General features: G+C 40.6%; 1 protein-coding gene across 1 annotated transcript; it reads right to left on the bottom strand.

Moving 5' to 3' along the window:
* Positions 1–15273: 15273 nt before the first annotated feature.
* Positions 15274–19790, bottom strand: LOC139609566 (cyclin-Y-like protein 1). The gene is made up of 10 exons (XM_071464318.1): positions 18820–19790; positions 18628–18702; positions 18492–18526; positions 18297–18397; positions 17936–17971; positions 17067–17118; positions 16800–16919; positions 16514–16680; positions 16242–16404; positions 15274–16105 (listed from the first exon to the last, which is right to left on the bottom strand). The coding sequence occupies exons 1-10, from the start codon at positions 18977–18979 to the stop codon at positions 15989–15991; spliced, it is 1026 nt and encodes a 341-aa protein (XP_071320419.1). The 5' UTR covers positions 18980–19790; the 3' UTR covers positions 15274–15988.
* Between the last annotated feature and the right edge of the window lie 558 nt (positions 19791–20348).

Genomic DNA, 20348 nt, shown 5'->3' with positions numbered 1-20348 from the left:
TTGGCTTTTTTAGAACTGACAAAAATGGAAATACAGACAGCACAGTAGAATTATAATTGTCATTAAAATGCATTTATCAGGAGAGTATATAGAAAGACAGAGAACAGAAGATGTCCTACATGCACATTTTTAAAATGTAACAAAGCAAAACAATATATTTTGCCAAATTTACCAACTATTTACATCACAGACGGGACACATGTTTGTTTAGTTTCTTCACAACTAGACCTTTTTTCATATTATTTCAAATTATGCCATGAAATGATCACTCTCACTCATAGCATCAAAGTCCTCCATGGTTACCTCATTGCTGTCTAAGCAAAGCAAGCACAGAGCAATGAAATGAATGTCATTTTCAATGTCATTTTGTCAGTGGAATGTTTCCAATATGTGAAAAAAAAAAAAAAAAAAAAAAAATCAGCACTGTGTTTATAAAATCTCCTTGTGGTCATCACAAGATGTGAGCCTGGAACACAGAAGCAGGACACTGCATTGTGGCCATTTCATTTGGAGCAAGCTCGGAAAGAGCCTGAGGGAAGTTCTCGCACACACACACACTTATATCCGAACATCCAACTCATAGCTCACACCCGCTGCTGACTTGGCTGTTCTGTGGCGTTGCTGTTAGCCCCGCTAATGTAGCTACCTATGTAGGTTAAAGACCCCCTTGTGGTCAACAAACACACCAGTGCCAGGGGAGACATCTCAAGGTGAACACTGTGCTCAGATTATACACCCCCTTCAGAGGTGGCGGCAACAGTAAATAGGACAGGAACAACAATGTCGGAGACATGTTTCAGCTGAGTGGCACAGGACAAAGACAACAGTCAACCACATAGACACTACAAATAACTGTAAGCACATGTAAGAAAGCAAGTTTGGCTCCCTGAAAGATGGGACCTTCTCCATTTAATCCCCCTCATCCTGTTTGCTGTGTTTAGGATTTTGCAGGCCTCTTAATTCCCGAAATGAGCCAATCAATCAATAGGAAAGACTACAGGCCCTTACTCAGTCTGATTACACACATTTATCACCTATCACAGCCTTGGATTTGAATACTGACCGCCGAGACTCTGTTGTACTGTAAGGCCAAGTGACAGTCCAGCGTCATCCAGTTCATCCGTAAAGCAAGACTCAGCAGTGTGATATCAGGGATAGGGGCAATTTGCAGAGCTGAGGATAAAGATGAGAGAAAAACACCATGAAACCAGAGGGAGGGGACATAAAGAAGAGGCCGAGTGTCTTCTGGGTAATCACAGAACATGCATTTCAGATTGCATGAGAGAAGGCAGAGTAGGGGAGCGCAGTCTTTCACACACTTCAAGCCCTTCACAAGAAAATGCTGTAATACCAGCAATTACTGTGCAGCGGGAAGATACAGAGATCTACCTGGACCAATCCAGAGTAGACTTATTGGGCTTTAGAGATGGAAATTAACAATCTGACTCCATGTTCTTGGAAGAGTTTGTGCTATTACCTAGTCACTATTAACTAAACCTTAACGAGGACACATTTCGTTTCAGACCACCTATTGGCATTTCTCTTTTAAGATATTGTTATTGCCTATTGCATGAGTTGTTGATCAACTACGGATGGTCATACAGTTTGGGCTGCTGCATAAAGACCTTTAAGGAAAAGCCTAATTTCCAAAGTAGTCTTTTGCACTACACAAGGATGATTTCAAAGCCAGTGTGCTGCTTCTTTGTGTCCTTTGTGTGGACACATCTACAGAACTTGAATTTGTTTCAGCATTAAGTACCCAGTGGCCTTGAAGGAGAACAAGCACGAAAGGTGCAAAATATAGACAGGAGAGACAGAGGACGTACTGGATCTGGCCAATACTAAACTGTCACAGTTAGTGACATTAAATTTACATAGGGACACTGTCTGCTTCCTAAGGAAATAAGAACATTCAGTAAATGGTCAAAACAAATGAGCAAAGGCAAAACACTTCCCACCCGTAAGGCATTGGAGCAGTTCCCCCCTTCCTTCTAAATCTCCTTATCTTGGCTGAGAGGCAGAGAGGAAGGAAAGGACAAATGGGAAAGGACAGAGCAAAGCAGACAGAAACACATAGAGAGAGAGGAGGGAGGGAGTCAAATTAACAGCAGAGACCGAAGGTGGATGTAGAGAGACGATTACAAGGAGAGAGGAGTTGCTGCAATGGTTGGGTGGAGGAGATAAGATGTTAAAGGTCCCATAAAAAAAAAAAGACGTTTTCCATGTTGTTACCTTGTTATTTTCTTTGGGGTACTATTCCACTATATAATTCTATGTGGCAAAAATACAAAAATTTAGTGTCTGCATATCTTCACATCACTCTAAATGTCAGCAGAACCCCTCAAATGAGTCCCGCCGCAATGTTACATTACATTGCTGGACCAAAGGGGGCACAGCTCACTACTACAAAACAAGGTGATGGGAAATGCATCATTCATGGGTGACAGCACGTTTATTATTATTCATTGGTTCGGTCTGTTTTGGAACGCCCAATCAACCTTCCCTTAAGCCTCAAACTGTGTGTATGTGCATTTGTGTGCTTACAAGGGTAAATGCGTGTATGCCTTTATTGTAAATAAATAGGTATGAGTTGCAGTTGACAAATTGCTGCACATATTGTAGTGCCTTTAATTGATTTAAACAGATTCATAGGACAGTTTTCATTTTTGATATAAAGTTTTAAACTGTTATCTATTCTCTGAACAGCCAGTTATGCCATCACATTAGATGAACATTTAGCACAGAACTATGCAGGCAAGATAAGAAGTGAAAATGCCAAATTTCTCCTTCGTCCTCTTAAAAGCTCTGGCAAACCTGACCTCTTTCGTGGACAGAAAATGTCGACTAGATATTCACAGAAACGTTTTGAGGAAAACAGGGAGCCACACAGAGACCTCTACTCTCCTTCAGAGTCGAAGCCATGAGAAGCAGTGAGCAATGTGTCTCTCCTGAGGGAATTACGGGAAATGAACCGTTCTAAAGGCCTAGTATATCCAATGGGACACAACTTCAGGCGTCGCTGACAAACTGTCACAACACTGGCAGGCCACAACACATTGTCGCGCACAAACTCAGAGACACACTGACTGTACACGAGCTATACAAACATACAGAAGAGCATGTGAGCTGCAGTCTTTTGGTTTTCTATTGAAACATGAAGGACAAATTTGTACAAAATATTATATATATTTATATACTGTATATATTTCTCAATAGCTGACAAAAGGATGTGCTAAGATGGACACACTTTGCATGCATAGTAAACGCATGGCTGTAAACATCATGCATCAAAGCCAGCTGACACTCAGCTGACCAGAGCAACGGCGATGTTTTCCGGTGATGCCTCCCCTCCCTGCCTTTGCCTGGCACCGGTGCACTGTTGCCATGGGAGATGTTTATGTAAGCCGTGCCTAATCCTGTTAACTGTTACTGCAGCTGCTGAGCAGCATAAGTGTTCGGCAATGCTGCACTGCAAAAAACGTCCAGCTTATAAGTCCTTTTATAGAACGTTACGTTGAAACAAGTGGAAAAGGAAAATGGGAAGAGATCATTTTGGACTTTGGGGAAAACAGAAGCAGATAGATATAGATATATATTGGTATTATCAAGTCTTTTTCATTGCATTTATAGCAAAGTGTAAATTTCACTTGCTAGAATCAAAACATTTCAAACTTTCATTTGTCTCATTCTAACAATAGTGTAACATGCCATGGTAATTTCATATAAAGACTTGTTGTGCAAGTCAGAAACCTTAATTTGAGTATACCAGTTAAATGTTGGTTGCATGTCTCAGAATCTGATTTTGGTCAAAGAAAAATTGGATCATTGCCTGATGAAAAGAAATTGATGCTTACAACGTCTGTTTTCATCTGTCTTCTCAAAACATCCCCCTTCCATGAGCAGGACATTTTTGCAAAAATGTGCCTGCACAATTGAAATGACATGATATTCCAGACATTTCTAAAACTACTGACCCACAGTACTAATGATTAAAGATCATCTTTTGTGTCAGGAGGAGGAGAGACAATGAGAAGAGACAAGGCAGAAGTCATGCAAAGCTGAGCAGGACCCTGTGATGCAGCCTTGTATCCTCATCTCATTTCCTGCTGCAGAGCGTAGCACTGTCACGAAAATGGATTTTGCTCTGGATGTTCTAGAGCATCATGGACCATAAACCCCAACCCCACTGGCTTATCTTCAACCTTCACCACTGTCATAAAAATATAACCTTTAATTCATTTTTTAGATGATTATCCTTCAATAATAGGACTATTATTTAGCACACGTATTCCACCATCTTCTGTAGGAAAGGAGTGGCATGGGAGAAGTCTAAGCCTAATTATCCTGATTAAAAAGCAGAGAGTATGAATGAGTCACACAAAAGAGGATTATACAGACATGAAAGAAGAGAGAGTGGAAGAGCAACAGGGAAATGGAGGAGCTCATGTAAAGGCAGACGCGGATGATGACATGTCATATACATAGGGACCATGCACCTCACAGAGGAGATTGGACAGGGAACCTATGCACGGCGGCCTTCTGGTCTCCTCCCCCCATTCCCTCTATTTTCTTTTGCCCCATTAGCTTTATTACAGTCTCTTGGCAGTGGAATCAGGCTATTGTACAGTTACCTGATCGTGAAGGTCAACATTAGATCCACTGTGGCTTTGACACTGTTCTGCAGTCAGTTTTAGGGTTTTCCCAAAGCCATTGGCGGCTCCTGCCTCAGGACCACAGAGGAAAACCGAGCTTTTAGCCATAACTAATGCAATAACTGTGCATTAATGTATCTCATATTGAATGGATTGCTGTGAAATTTAATACAGACATTAATGCAAGGTCCCATGAGGATGAATCTTAATCAGCAGGTCATATTTATACGATGTTCAATGGTGGTTGGTGTACTGAAAAACTAATTTTCAATTCACCTCAGCTGTATTTAGTCCCGCTAGTTAGCAAATGTTTGCATGCTAACACACTAAGTTAGGAAAATGAACATAGTAAACATAAGACATGCTAAACATTAGCATGTCAGTATTGTATGTGTGTACAATGTATGTCTGTTAAAATGCTGATGTGAGCATTTAATTTAAAACACAGCTGTGCCTAAAAAAAACGATTGTATAGTTCTAGCTCTGAAAAAGCTGGACTCTTTCAAACTTTTCATAATGCAACTTCATTTTTTTTTTTTATGTGGTCAAACCCCCCCTGTATACTGACTAACACACACACACACACACACACACACACACATACATGAGAATAAAAACAACACACACATGCTTCACCCTCTGCCTTCACTCTTTGCTCTGTGTCAGCACTGCACAGCAGCCGGGCCGTTAGCCCATTAAACACAGTTTTGTTCCACTCAGCGCGTCATCATCATTCTAATGCATCTGCTGATCGCAGCGCGCAGAGGAACATTAAAACACCAGGCTCTGCTGGTTGCCAGGTGACCACAGGGCCTCAGCCACATCTCAAACCTCCTCCCTTCGTAACTCCCTGTACACACCTCCTGCCCAGTTGGACTCCGTCTGATACAGGAACAAGAAAGCAGAAAGTTTCCAAAGGTATTTTGATGTAAGTTGTCACAAAGATTATAGCTGAACAGGGCAATCTGACCTCATACTCTGAGAACCAGATTTTTCTAAAGGCTAGGTCACACTCTGACAGGGCCATCATGACCATCAGAGCAAATTACCGTCTGTGTGATCTGCTATAACACAAGAAATTTTTGGCCATTATTATTATTTTTTTTAATCTTTTTTTTTGGTCTTTATGTTTGTGAGTGGATTCACAGTAAAAATCATTTTACCTTCTTCAACAATGTAATACACATGTCATGGGCTGGACAACAATGCAAGGTTAAATCTTGTGCTCTGCGCGATAAAAACTCATTTTGCATTGGAATGCCTTCACACTCGTTCAGCACAGCCAACATTTTCTCATTTGCTGTGCAAATGAAAACATGTATATGGATAAGCACTTATGAGAGCTATTGTGCAAAGGACTGTTGACTCTTACCAGCCAGCACAGCACAGCGGCTCAGTCATGTATAACATTTCCAATCGAAGAGGTGCATGTAACATCATGACGACATGCACTATAATTTACCCTGTGTCCTTTATCTTCTGTTTTAATGTTGAAGCCTGCAGTAATGTTTTGGAAGGGAAAGGGAAAGCATTTCACTACTTCAACATCCCTCATATTCCCATTAAAAGTCAAAGTGTATTTGGCCCCTCTTTGGACCAGACTGGTTGTTGGCATCTGCCTAATGGTGGTTTAACACTGACAAAGTGACTATCCTGAATCTTTTTTTCCCTGATGCCAGAGGCCAGGGGCGCAAAACAAGATTTAAATCGTACACCAAGCTCGTTGGAAGAGAGACGAACCAGCAGTCGACCACCGTTTTTGTGCCAGCTCAGTGGTAGCGACAGTGGGGCGGCGAAGTTGTGATGGAAGCTGTTCCATGAGACGGTAGGAGCTTGGATCAGAGACCCAGGCATGGACACGCAAAAGCAAAAACTTAAGCAAATACACAGACATTCTTTACTTTTTAAATTAGCTATCAAAGCACCAGCGTATTTTGGTGTGACTTCTCTGGACATTAGCTGCATGTTTGACCATTTCCATGCAAACACAAGGGTAAAAAAGCACTGTAGACATACAATCTGAGAAAAGAGCAGTGGAAAAACTACCTGAACTTTAAAAAAAAAGACACCCTGTCTGAAAGGGACCTGAGGATAGTCAGATGGAGGCAATTCAAACAGAGTGAGAACACCAACACTGGCAGCAGCATAATGCACGTCACACTCTCCATCTCACCTCAAAAAAAAAAAAAAAAAAATTACAACACGTCATAACACACAACATGTTCAGAATTAATAGTGTCTGGATGGATCCATTTGGTATTAGACACACTGACACACAGACCGAGACCTGCGGCAAGAGAACAGAACCCCAGCTAGACTCAATTAGTCTCTTAGGAACGAATCCATACTGGACGATTCTGCACCTTACAATTTATGTCCACTGCCGAGGCAGAGTGACTTTTATGTGGCAAGTTCTGAGGACAGTGCAATCTTCATATCAATGATTACAGGGATTCATGGCTGCACCACACCATGAACTGAGACCAGATCGGATGTGCATGTTGCAGAGTCTGTTTCAGAAGTCATTGTATCCAACTCTCTTTGTTTGACACAGTACAGTTTGTGCACAATATTTCCTTTGATAAAATGCTCATGCCATTCAACAAAGAGCAGCCGGTATACATGACACACCAAGAGAGAACCTTTGAGTTGCCTTTTGAGGGACTGGCAAGTGAATCAGAGAAACATGGACACCAAACGTGTTACATCCTCCCAGGATAATTCAATTAAAAGTGCAATTTAGTTTCTCATTCATCTTCCACAAAGGGAAACTACATTTCTGTTTGCAGAAGCTTTTGCAGTGAATCCACTCGGGACTGCTCAGTTCAGCATGCACTGCTTTAAAAGAATAAGAAAATAGGGGATTTGATTATATTTGATTGGTTAATGACTGATTCCAGGACTGCTGCAGCTACTGGTGTATTCCTCTGAATCTCAACTTGTCAGTTATCACATTCAAAGCTGCAAAATAATTTTCCCTTTCATTGTTTTTGACCAGGGTGACACTGAAAAACCATCCAGGTTTATTAAAAATGTTGATGTCTTTCTTGGTCGAGCTCTTAGTGTGAATCTTATTCATGTGTGAGATATTTATAGCAGCATGTTTTGTAATGTAATCAGCGTATGTGCTTTCCCATGCATTATTGAGGGGGATTGAATATTTATGATACAGTTGTGGGACAGTTTTGCCTTTTCCAACTTGAAGAACTCATGCAACACATGCAGTTTGACCCACATATACTGAAAAAGTCCCACTGTCTAATCTCACCTTCCACCACTCTTCATGCATGGACAAACACGGATATGCACACGCAAATACACACAGCACACACATTCTGTGTAGATCAGCAGCAGCAGCGGCTCCGGTTTTTTTCAGGCCTACTCGAGGATTTGACATTGTATAGTTGAAGAGTATGTGATATGAGGAGTGACCTGAGTGTGTGGAGGGTAAACGGAGTGACTCCTCGGGGGGGCAGCTTGTTCTCTCTAGCCCTCTTTTAGAGTTCAGACAAGTCCCATGATGCTGAGAGATTAATGAAGCTGCACTGGCACTGTGATCCCTACAGGACACACACACACACACAGTCGCAGGCGTATGTGCACACACACTATTCATTTCAGATTATCACAGTTTTCATGGAACTGCACTGACATGATCTTAACAGGATGCGGGTAATTATTACACTGAGGGGGGTACACACACTGGGCAGAAGTTAACTGCTCTCACAAACAAACCTGTGCTCAAATAGATGAATACAAACCACTTATTTCTGCATATTGAGCCAAAATATAGGCACGATAAATTTCAATCGGATAGTCTAAATAAATTCATAACGTGCTTTTCTCCCATCAGTAATATTTGCCTTCAGTGGAATATTTATTTTAAGAAAGGTCATATCTAACATGCAATTCAATGGTATTCTGCCTATTGGTCATGACTGTAATTTGAGCATTACATCATCAATCACATACACTCAGCCGTCAATCATCCCTGAGATGAAAGCGGCCCGATTGAGTCCATCTGCATCCCTGAGTCTGACGATGATATAAGCAAGCTGCACCAGAGTTTGGGAGAGTCGGGAGGATGTCGCATTAACACACGGGCTAATCTCACACCTGCAGTCAGGCGGGTTATCTTAAAAAAATGCAACACTGCCCCTCTGTGGTTACAAATGGGTACTGCAACTCTGCAACCAGCAACCTCAAGCCAGAGGCACTATGACACTAGTGGGTTTTTTTTCTTCATCCCAGGAAAAAAGTGCACCCCTTGCACACGAGAGCCAATCCACCCTATAAATGTTGATATATTACACTGGTGAAGTGTGAACTTTGACCTGCTGGTGGTGACAGATGAAAAGTCAGGGGACTGCCAAAGTCAGTCAGATGAATCCCCTGGAGGTAATGAAAATTTCACGGCAATCAATCCAATAGTTGGCGTGATTCAAGATTCAATTTTAGGTGCTACACTTTTTTTAACCTCTACATCCTGTCACTTGGAAACGTCATCAGGAGGCACGGCATCAATTTCCATAGCTATGCTGACTCACAGGTTTACTTTGCCGTGTCTCCTGAAGACCTTTTCCTTGTCCTTTTTAATTGGATTGTAGATATCAAGTTATGGATGGCAGGGAATTATCTACAGCTCAATCAGGACTAAACTGAGATCTTGAGAAACTCGCTTTAGTCTGGCTTATGTATAAATTTTATTTATATATTTGTCCATTTTTTCACACATTTAGGCTATTTTAATAATATGTCATTTTATTATATTCTTATTTTCTGGATTGCTTTCCTTTTATTATTATCCTTTGCTAACAATTTTTCACTGACTCGATACGAATGATGAGTATCCATCCTGCAGATTGCTATATACTGTAGGTGCCTGTGATTTACCGGAAAGAAAATATCTCAGCGAAAAGATTCATCGCAGCTGAGAGACCGCGTTAAGTTAAAACCTGTGGAGCGGAGCTATTTTTACATCTTTGAACCAAATCAATATGAAGTGTGAGCGAAGTGAAGGAAGGGCCCAAGCATGGATCAGCTGAGGACCACAACTACACAAAGTGGCAAACTCCATTCTCTAAAGTGAACTAAAGTGAAACAAAATATTTAATAAAAGCACAAAGGAACAAACAAATATGTCTGTCCATTTGTCACTCTCCTGTTAAAACAGACTTTCTAATAAACAGACGGAGAGTTAACGATAACACAATAATATCTACGTATCAATTGTCTGTCATTCCTGTTAGGATACACTCTTATTCCAACACTGCAGCTGAGAATAACACCCCAATTTAATGATGATAATTGGACACCCTGTGTTTTTCCTTTTTGAAAGATTATACACATAATGTCAATTAGCACTTAAGATTGGCAATGCAACATTTCTGTTAGATTGACCTTCTCAGGCAGTAACAACTTTTCTTCTCCTCTCTGCTCTCACCTCACCATCACCATCATTTAAATATGCTGAAATTATGGTTAATGTGTGGGAAATACTGCACCAGTTTCTTCCTAGGAGTAAATTGAATTCGACTTAGGAAAGGAAATGACTTTTAAACATACATATTATGTACATACATACTTTGTCAAGGTACACAGTTTCGAAAATTGTTTGTGTTGGAAGTAATTATGTGATTTTCTTGAAAAACCACAGAGTTCATTACAGCCTTTCTGAAAGCCAGGCCACCAGTGGAAGTGGGAGGTGACACAGTACCTCTTCTTCTCGTTTCTCAGTTGAATAACATAAGGAATGCGCTATCTGTGCCATAGCAATTGGAGGTATCAGTTATTGTAACAACCACATAAAAAAGAAGCCACTGTTTCCCAGAAATGACAAGTGAGATTATCATTCATTGATATGCCTTTAATACTGTCAAACACATTATGCTATGACCAAACCAAAATCAGGTGTCCAGACTAAAAAGAAATACATGATTATCATGGCCAAAAGAATTCACAATTACAATATTATCTCAATATCTATAAAACTTTTGTAAAAAGAAAAAATAATAATGCTACCACTGAAATTCATCTTTAACTTTGTTTATTGTGTTTTTTATCTATTTTTGGCAAATAAATTAGACTCAAATACAAGTGTAGGGAGGTCGAGAGAGAGTCTGTAACCATAACTGTTTAAAAGCAAACAAAAAGAACAATTACATTTAATTGAAAAAATGGTGAAACGGCAACCAGATGACGTGAAAAACATAAGATCCACAAAGCCTGACATCCTCCATCACAATATTATCATACGTGTATCATGATATATAATACTTCATTTTTAAAATATCACAGTTATTGTCAATATATGGTACAGCACGACACCCCTGGTCACAACACAACCTTGACGACTACATTTAGAGATCTAAAAATGTATCACTGTCAATTAACCCACGCAAGCAACAATGGCAACAACAAACACCAAATCACATTGTTTACATCAGGAACAAGTAAATTCAAAGTCATATTAAACTTAAACCTCAGGAGGAGCCGGGATGAAATATTGTGCATCAGAAATGTACACTGAATGTAACAGAAATCAATCGATCAATAATAACAATATTTTATTCTATTACACATACCAGCTTAGTGAAAACCATTGAAGAGTGGTGTGTGTGTGCACGTGCATATGTGTGCGCGTGCGTATGTGTGTGTGTATGCGTATGTGTGTGTGAGATAAGCTGTCTTAAAAACAATTAACATAACTACAGGAATAAAAATCACTCCTCATATTAGCCACAAAATGTCTCTTGCCACAACTGTAAACATATCTACAGAAAAATCCAGCATTGTGATAAACCATTCAGCAGATCTGAAGATGTAACTAGGTGTTGACAGCACATCTGTGGTCGTCAGTGTTTACTTCAGCTGAAAGGAAGCTGGAGACGTTGAGGAGCAGTAAGTCATCTGTGTCTACTGATAGCCCTCATAACCAGAAGGGAAAACATTTCCTGGTAAAGGAGGAGGTGTAGTTGCCAAAGTCTCCCTCTCCACTGGCCGTCTGTATTCAAGCTGATATGTGTGCTCTTCTTTACTCAGGTGAAGCACCTCCACCTCTGTAGAATGGTATTTCTTCCAGCAGGCAGACAGGAGCATTTTCCTGATCTGCGGATTCCGGATGAGAAGGAAAGCTGTATTGATGCATGAAGGTATTATTATTAATAGTGGCGTCAGTATGGGGGTAATCCTCCTAAAGGAGGGTGCTTTTGTTCCATCCATCATTGTAAGGATGATAAAAAATATGGATGGGGCCAGCTGCACCAAAAACAATAAAAAGTAGAGTCCCACAGTTATGTTGGCTCGGCGGTTATTACACTTAAGAGCCTTGCTCACCCTGAGTGCTGCATGGTACATGCACCCATAGCAGTAGCAGATGGCCAATATGCAAAAAGTTGTAATGACAGATGGGGGCCCAAAAGCCAGTAAGTTGTCTTCCCGAGAAAATTTGATGTGTTCCTTGATGGTAACAGCATTGCACAGGAGCCCACTGGTTTGCTGCTGGAAGCCACACTGAATCTGGCTCAGTACCATCCCCCCATGAAAGCTCAATCCCACACTGACCAGCCAAATGAGTCCCAAAGAAATCTGAACGTTGCCGGTATTGACCATCCTGAGGTAGTGGATGCCATGACAAATGAAAATGTAGCGTTCTACAGCCATGACAGCCAAAGTCATCTGAGATATCAGGAAAAAGCAACGCAAAATACAGAACTGTACGATGCACCAGCATCCATAGATCTGAGTCTGCTTCTGCACTATAGCGGATAACACGACGAGAGCAGTTATAAAAGTCATGCCAAAGCCACATGCTGATATATTCTTTAGCAGAATGTACTGTGGCTGCCACAGTTGCTGCTTATATCTCACTGTCACAAAAAACAGCAATCCATTTGCTATAGATGAAAAAAGGACACAGCAAAGAAATGCAAGAAAAAGTGCAACGGACATTTCCTCTGAAAAAGAAAAGTCCCAGTCACCTGGGGCTGTCTTGTTGGATGGATCAGAGAAAGAGCTATTTGAAGAAATTTGATGCAAATGCTGCATTTCCATGCTTGAGTGGGGAGCACTGCTTGCTCTCTGAGGATATAATGTTTTTCAACTGAATGATATGTGGAGAGGAGGGGCCAGCAGGTTCTCAATGTGGTGCTCCTGATGTGATTCTGATTTAATCAGCAGATGAAAAAAGAAAAAAAAATCCAGCAATGCTGGACTGACAGCAAGAACGGAATATTTAAGTCATTAAATCATCAACAATTGCATGTCATGCATGGCTGTGTGAGTAGCATTTTGCATTTTGCAGCCTGTTATTACAATTACTGTTAGTGTTACTTCTTATGTGTGTATACTATTGTCTGTTTTTATTATCTATTGCCTCTCATTTTCTGTCCTAATGTATAACAATGAAAGACAAGGTCATTTGTGACATTCTTAAAGATTATGGGTTGACAGGGCAACATATTTACAATGGCTATGTGTGATGGTGATGATGCATTTTGAAAAGGGGCAGATGGCTTCAAGACATGTCCTCATTATTCACATCTCTTTAATAAAAGCTGGTCTGATTTGAGGAGCTACATGGCTAATATTTCACCATCTGATGTGGGTAGACAACTAGATATATTTGACAAATGCACATGTGCATCTATGTAGACATGTATAGTTGAATTACTACACAATGTACTAGTTTTTGTTTTCCTCCCCTAAGAATCATTCCTGTATGTTCTCTTTGTGTTTGAGAAAAATTCATTCATTCAAATAATGTATAAAAAAAAGATTTGTGACAAAGGTCAAGCAAAATCAAGAAATACCAGGCGAATCACTCCATTCCTGCAGCCAGATAATATAATTTACACATCAAATATACCGACAAAAATGGACGATTTATGATTGTTTTAGCAATGTGTGCTTAGTGTCCAGCTGTTGTAGGAAACTGGGCACTCATGAACCTACAGAGAATTATCACTTGAATTTATAATTTGTGGTGTCATTTCATTTTACTTCTCTAATTTTTTTTGCAGACTTTCAATTTGCTAAAAATATGTTTTGAGTCAATATTAAACCCTAGGTGTTGTTCTTTCTGTTTATCTTGTGCTTTAGTGGCATTCGGTGTGAATAAGTCCGTGGGCAATGGAAACGCTGAATAATGGAACTGCAGGTGTAATCTGGCTGCCTATCACTCTGCATAGTACAGTATAGCATAATGAGCACTTGTGGAGTACATATTACCAAACTGCTCATTTTGTGGCCCTTCCACTTTCCAAGGTAGTTTCATGACCCTGCAGGTGTCAAGTATGCATTTAGACCAGAGAGACAATAGAGAGTGATGGGGTTTCTGCTCGGAACATTACTCACATGGTGCCCCATGAGGCCAGCAGCCAGACTGCAATCAGCTCCTACAAGTCACATCCGTATCCCAAGAGATTAAAAAGGGGAAAATCTTTCATATCTGACTTGTTACTTTTCTGTCATTTACATATTCAGTGTATTCATAATGCACCAGTAAAGAGCTTGTTATCTATTCGACATGAATGCTTTATTATGCATAGACGTTTTATTAGAAGATTGATTTTATGTTGTGTTGGGCACTTATTCTAAAACATGCCTGCAAATTATTCCTACATTATAAAGCCAAGAAAAAAAGTCATTTCTCACTGAGCAGCGATGGACTGAAAGGTCATGCTTGTTGCTCTTGCTTCGAGAGGAGCTAAATTTGGAAGCAATTTCTTCCAGATATACTTCTCACCTCTGCTAAGACATTGTACTGCACTATAGGTGAACATCAGCAGGAGTCTTAACATAATGTGCACAATGTGCAGTGATACAAACGCTTATTTTTCTGACCAGGTGGAATCTTTCTCTCCTTCTAAGATGGAGAAGACAGCATAAACTGACACACAGCTCATAATGTAGCAGTATGTTGGAGCTAACATTGCCTTTGAATGCAATTAAAATAAAAGATTACAAGGGCGGCAAGATCTAATTTTGGAGATGTTTTTAATAGGGGTGCAAGGATCCAATCATACCATGTCAATTATTGTTACGATCAACAATTAAAATTCTTTTTTTTGTCAGTGTCATTATTAAATTTACTATTTCTGCCTTAACTAAATCATGGTGTGCTCCCGACTTTAATCCCATAACCATCTCTACCTCACATAAAAATGATCCCCGTGGGTTCTACTCATTCTGTGGCGGGAAAAAAAGAGAACTGGAATCAGATCTGGAATGGGAATCATCAGAAACCTTGAATTGATTGAGTGATTAATTGTAAAATATTCAACACATGCAATAACAGCACTTATGCATAATCAATAATCACTTACCTACAAGAGGTAACTTAATATAAGAGGTCACTGGAGATATACAATAATACAAGCTTTTAAATTCTGCTTAACTGTATAATGTCAGGGTACACATGTGATGTTTTACCTCTTTTATAGAAGATCATTATCACATTGTGCTGTATATGAGATTTTTGTGGAACTCTTCTACCAACAAGACTTCATAGATCTCATATCATAGTGACGCCTTGAAATTAACTGTCATGGTCATTGTGTTTCCAAACATCGTCTGTCAAAAAGACCTTTCAGCTCCCACAAACAAAAACCACCAGGACACATTTTCCCACCTAAGCAGCCTCGACTTTAAACAGCGACTTGAATTTTATTTTTGAATTAAATAAAGTCTTGTACATTTCACAGCTATAGGGGCCTACATAGTAAGCAAAACAAAGTCTACTCTTTGTCCATGTGCAGAACTACACCACAGGGTAGTTCAAGACAGTTTGTCACCATCTGAATAAAGGAGGGAGGGGAAACTGGTGGCTGGTGGAGAGAAGAGAGCCAGTGAAAATTCTCTCCAAAGGACTGAGTGATGAAAAAAAAAAAAAAGAAAGAAAACTGAAGATGATGTCCTCAATTTGTGTGGCATCAGGAAACATTTTCGTGCTTCTTCCATCCAAAGGTAGACGTCCACAATTTAAAATAAAAACGTGACAGTCTGCAAAATATTTCACCAAATTACCATGCTTTAAAGGCAGATACCTGAAGTTCTTTGTAATGAACACATAGAGACTGGATTCATTATATTGTAGAGATACTATATGGTAAACTTCTGTTGTTTTTTTTGTTTTGTTTGTTTTGTTTTTCTTTTTTTTCCTCCCCAGAATTGACATTCAACATTTTGTGATGGAACTTTATAGTTACTGATATTAACATAATCTACTATGGAAATGTCTCTTGATAAACTTCTTGAGCGTGGCATCGCAATCCCGTAGCTTGACTCTAAACCTGTTATTCCAGCTCCTCATCACATTTAAGGTGGCTGTTGAAGACTTAAGACAGCACAGCCTGGGAGTTCTTCACACCAACCAGGTTGTCTGCACTGACAGACCTCCTCATAGCAGATTTACTCAGGTCCTTGTACTTGTCCTCACACAGCCTGGAGATGGCCTGGAGACAATATCATATGCATAAAACTGTTAGTACCCAAGCAACAGAGCAACACATTTACTGTATTTACTGACAGGAAACGTCAGTTCATTGAAAGCAAAACAATCTGAATTTGGACACTTTCATCCCTACTCACCTCCAGTTTCTGGGCCCGCTTGTTGCTGAGCGGCTCCAATGGGAAACTGAGGTTGTTGTCGTCGGCCAGCGAGCGCAGGTCAAAGTAATATTTGGCGTAGACGCTGGCTGGGACGTTGATGTTGAACTGGAGCAGCTCCAGGAAGTGACGCTCCATCTCATTCCTACATGACATGAAGCAAAGCAGAGGGTCGGTCAGAGAGTTCAGCAAAAGTGAACAAAACTGGGCTGCAACATGTTTCAGATATTTGATGGATCAAAAGTAACACTCACATGTCCTCCACCGTTATATCTTTGAGGATCTGGCAGTAGTCGACGTTCCATACGGCCTGGTCGTCCCAGACCTTGGAGGCCAGCAGGATGGCACCGAGAACGATGCGCTTCCAGTTACAAGGGCAGATGTCCATCTCAGCATAAGTCAGCAGCCTTTCCAGGTACACCTAACACAGCACACCGCCATCCGTTCACACACGCAGTGTACACACATAATAGTGACAGAGATAAGAGACTGTGTGTCATTAGCATCTGTCAGACTCTGGTTCGTCTGGTGTAAACTTACCAGAGTGACGATGGCGCACTCAGCAGTGAGCTGCGCGGAGCTGAAGAGAGTCCTTATGAAGCGGTAGATGAGTTTGTGTTCTGGGTCGACCACAGAATAGTCATCTGGAACCTTTTCTCGCTGTCAGGCAGAGGGTCATCGTCATCGTCATCGTCGTCATCATCATCATCATCATCATCATCATCATCATCATCATCATCACTGGTGCATCAGCAAAGAGCAAATAGTAAATACTGCAAACTTATGTAATCAAAGACCTCAACTCACAGATAGAGGGTGCTTCTTCTCATCGAATATTTCAAGCGAGCGGTTTGAATCTCTGCAGGAGAAGAACATTTACAAGCTGATGTTAAATGTGCAGATTAGATCATTTTTATCCCAATGTACAAAATGACTGTCACGTTAAGAGTCAAGGATCAATACCAGTGTTTTAACAAACTGCTCTCTTCAGTCTGATCCATCCTACATGGAGTTCTGATCTACAAGTAAAACATCTGATCTAGGCAAACACTGATTTGCACAGTGATTCACTAACTCTTACCACAGTTTCTACTGAGTTTATATCCTGATGAGCTAGCTGACCTTTCTCCACTGGCAAAGACTTGACATTATCAGTGTCCAGTAAAAACCTCTGTAAGACTGTATTGATACATCTGTTATAATGCCAAGGGTGGAAATAACCTTCTAACTAATTAACCAACCAACTAACTCACTCACTGACTGACTATTGGCCATCAGCAAAAAGTTTCTATGATGCCAATAAAGGTTTGAAAGCAACTATCTACCTACTCACTACCAACAGAGGTTGATTAAATTCCAAGATGATTTTTTTCTATTTCCTAAATAACTAATAGCCATGAAAAAAGATCTATCTATCTATCTGTCTATCTATCTATCTATCTATCTATCTATCCATCTATCCATCTAACTAACTAACTAATTGACAGACTGACTAACTACTGGCCACCGCCAAGAAGTGTATATTCTGCCAACAGAGGTTGATAAACTCAAAATAAACCCTATTCAATTACGACTTTATTTCCGAACTGAATACCTAAACACAGGACAGAAGGAACCACAGTGTAAAAACACCTATAAGAGGTGACATCTATGACAATATATCAAACTTTTCCTACCTGTTTTTTATATGATAGTATATGGCCAGAGCAACGCTGGAACAGAGAGAAATCGACACAAACAATGAACCACTGGATGTGATTTTATTCTTTTGCACCAAACAGGAGCTCCAATGGTGCATTTGTATATAATGTCTTCTTCCTGCATCTGTAGATTTACCGACTGCTATGCAGATCAAATCTGTTGCAACTAGTATTTAAGGGTATCTCGGTATTTTGTCTGCAGTCCGCACAAAGTGAAGGACAAATGCCTCAACTCTTCCCTCGTCTCATGACCGCTGCCTCCTGAAGGAAACCGGCAAACTATATATCCAAACCATTCCTGTGAAGGAGTTTAGAAGACAGAGGTCGACTCACTTACCATTTGATCGTACTCTTGAGGTTGGGCTGGCTGACTGTGCTATCATCGATGAATATTGTTGAGCAGGAGCTGTACTTTTTTGACAGGAGCCCCGGGGACATCTGGTACAGAAACGATGATAATGTTGAAAGGCACAACTACAATAGACAGGCTAAAAAGACAGCCTAAACCACACCATGAAAACCTGTCACTTACATGATTCATGTAGTTGCTTTTCCTTTTCTCACGCACTGAATGTGGAGAAAAAAGCTTGTTAGACTGGGAGATCCAGAGGAGAGTTAAAAAAAATAAATAAATCAAATGATGACATGTTTAACAGAACAATTGATACCGTCAGTCTGCGACTTGTTGAGGAAGAGCGTGCTGGCTCTGGGGTGGTCAGATGGGTTGGCCTCTTGGGCCAGTTCTGTAAAATGCAAGTATGATTTAGTGCTGAACTGCAGGTAAGAGATGAGAGTGGGAGTCATTGTTTCAAAATAAATAAAAAAAAAAAAATGAAAAACACACTACTGGGCAAACCCACCGTCCGGGAGCTCCCTGTCGCTGATGTGCTGCAGGTAGGTCCCAGTATCTTCACTCACGTCCTCTGTGGTGGTGATGGGACACTCCTCCAGCTCCACCTCTCTCCTGTGGATCTTGGGACTCTCTCTAGGAGAGATGCAGCAAGACACCGAACCTCCCATCGTTGACCTACAACAGTCCTGCTACAGCCAGCACCGTTTCCCATACAACTGAGGAGGGATCACCTACTAGTCTAACTTGTCAACACTGACTAGGCTGCAGCGTGTCTGCCAAGTTACTTAAAGCGTAATCTAAATCTTCTAAGTGGCAGTTAACAAATGCAAAATCAAAGTCAATCTGAAACTAATTCAATCTGTTCTCTAGTTTGGTGGCAGCAGGTCTCACATAAAATATATAATATGAATCTTTAAAATGATCTAATTACAGTTTAGTGTATGAAGGACCGGTCAAGCCTGTGTGTTTGGCTGCAGAGTGAAAAATCGAGCTTCTGAGTAGGATGGGCTCAATGTAATGACAGCCAGCTGGGTATCTGCGGTATGTGCAGGACAGCTGACATATTCACAGCGTGTGCGCAGCATAGCACTGGCGCACCTTAATAAGAATTACATGCGTGGACTGAATAGTTTTGGACGGTGAGTGACTTATATCAACTCATTTTACGGAACGGAGGCCAACAATACAAAGTCACAAGCTCCTCTATCCCCCTCCATGGCTAGCCGGCTAACGCTAGCTTCCGCACCTCAATCCATTCCTGGCTTCTTCAACAGCATGGATCAATCCATTTTCACTGCAGTTGAAGTCTCTGTCACAATTAAAGGCTTTCCCGCCAGACTAATATACAAATTCACTGATTGGGGAAAAATTCTAGAGATAACTAAGGAAGCGGAAAGGTAACTGGAACTGGATTTTTTAAAATATAGCCAACGTTAGCTTTCATCTCGTCGCATTTGCAGGAGACACGTCTTGGATGTCAAATCCACCGAAGCCGTTAGGTACAGAGGCAACTTCCGGCCGCTGCTTTTCAAATTAAAAGTCCTCATCACCGGAGCAATCGATACAAATATCTCCAACCACTCGCACACTCATACAGTCACCTTTTAAACCTTGAGAAGAGATTTTAAAATAAAAGTTGAGAACAAATCACACTTCTGAGGGGAAAAAAGTCAGTAACCAGAGAAAGGAATTCCAACGAAAAATCGATGAAGGTCAAGTAGAAAACTCAGTACTTTCCTCTGTATAAATTTTGTTGTTTTTGTGAGCTTATTTTCATAGTTTAAGCTTTAACTTAAGAAAAAACTGTGCACATTTCCCCGTCCGTTAATTTATATGCTTTTATTTTGAGTGTGAATAAAGCGGAAACTACGTCGCTGCCGTGTGTAGCGAACTTCACAGACCGAGTGGGATCCATCTTCAGCCCCGCCCCCTCCATCCCAGAGAAAATCAAAGCCGTTGAGAAAAACCCACGAAGCCACGCCCACCACAAAACCAGGCTTTCCAATTGGTCGCTTTTAGTAAAGCTGTTACACGATT

The sequence above is a fragment of the Trachinotus anak genome, unplaced genomic scaffold (genome assembly GCF_046630095.1).
Source record: "Trachinotus anak isolate AG129_WGS33_773 ecotype Australia unplaced genomic scaffold, CSIRO_AGI_Tana_v1 ptg000026l, whole genome shotgun sequence".
NCBI classification, from domain to species: domain Eukaryota; kingdom Metazoa; phylum Chordata; class Actinopteri; order Carangiformes; family Carangidae; genus Trachinotus; species Trachinotus anak.
This window is presented reverse-complemented; position numbering and strand designations above follow the sequence as displayed.

Excerpts from the sequence above, each read along its gene's own strand:
- LOC139609566 (XM_071464318.1), bottom strand. The coding sequence starts at position 18,979 with ATGGGAGGTTCGGTGTCTTGCTGCATCTCTCCTAGAGAGAGTCCCAAG. Across the intron at positions 18,398-18,491 it reads AAAGCAACTACATGAATCAT|ATGTCCCCGGGGCTCCTGTC; the intron begins GTAAGTGACAGG and ends TTTCTGTACCAG. Across the intron at positions 16,681-16,799 it reads AGTGCGCCATCGTCACTCTG|GTGTACCTGGAAAGGCTGCT; the intron begins GTAAGTTTACAC and ends GTGCTGTGTTAG.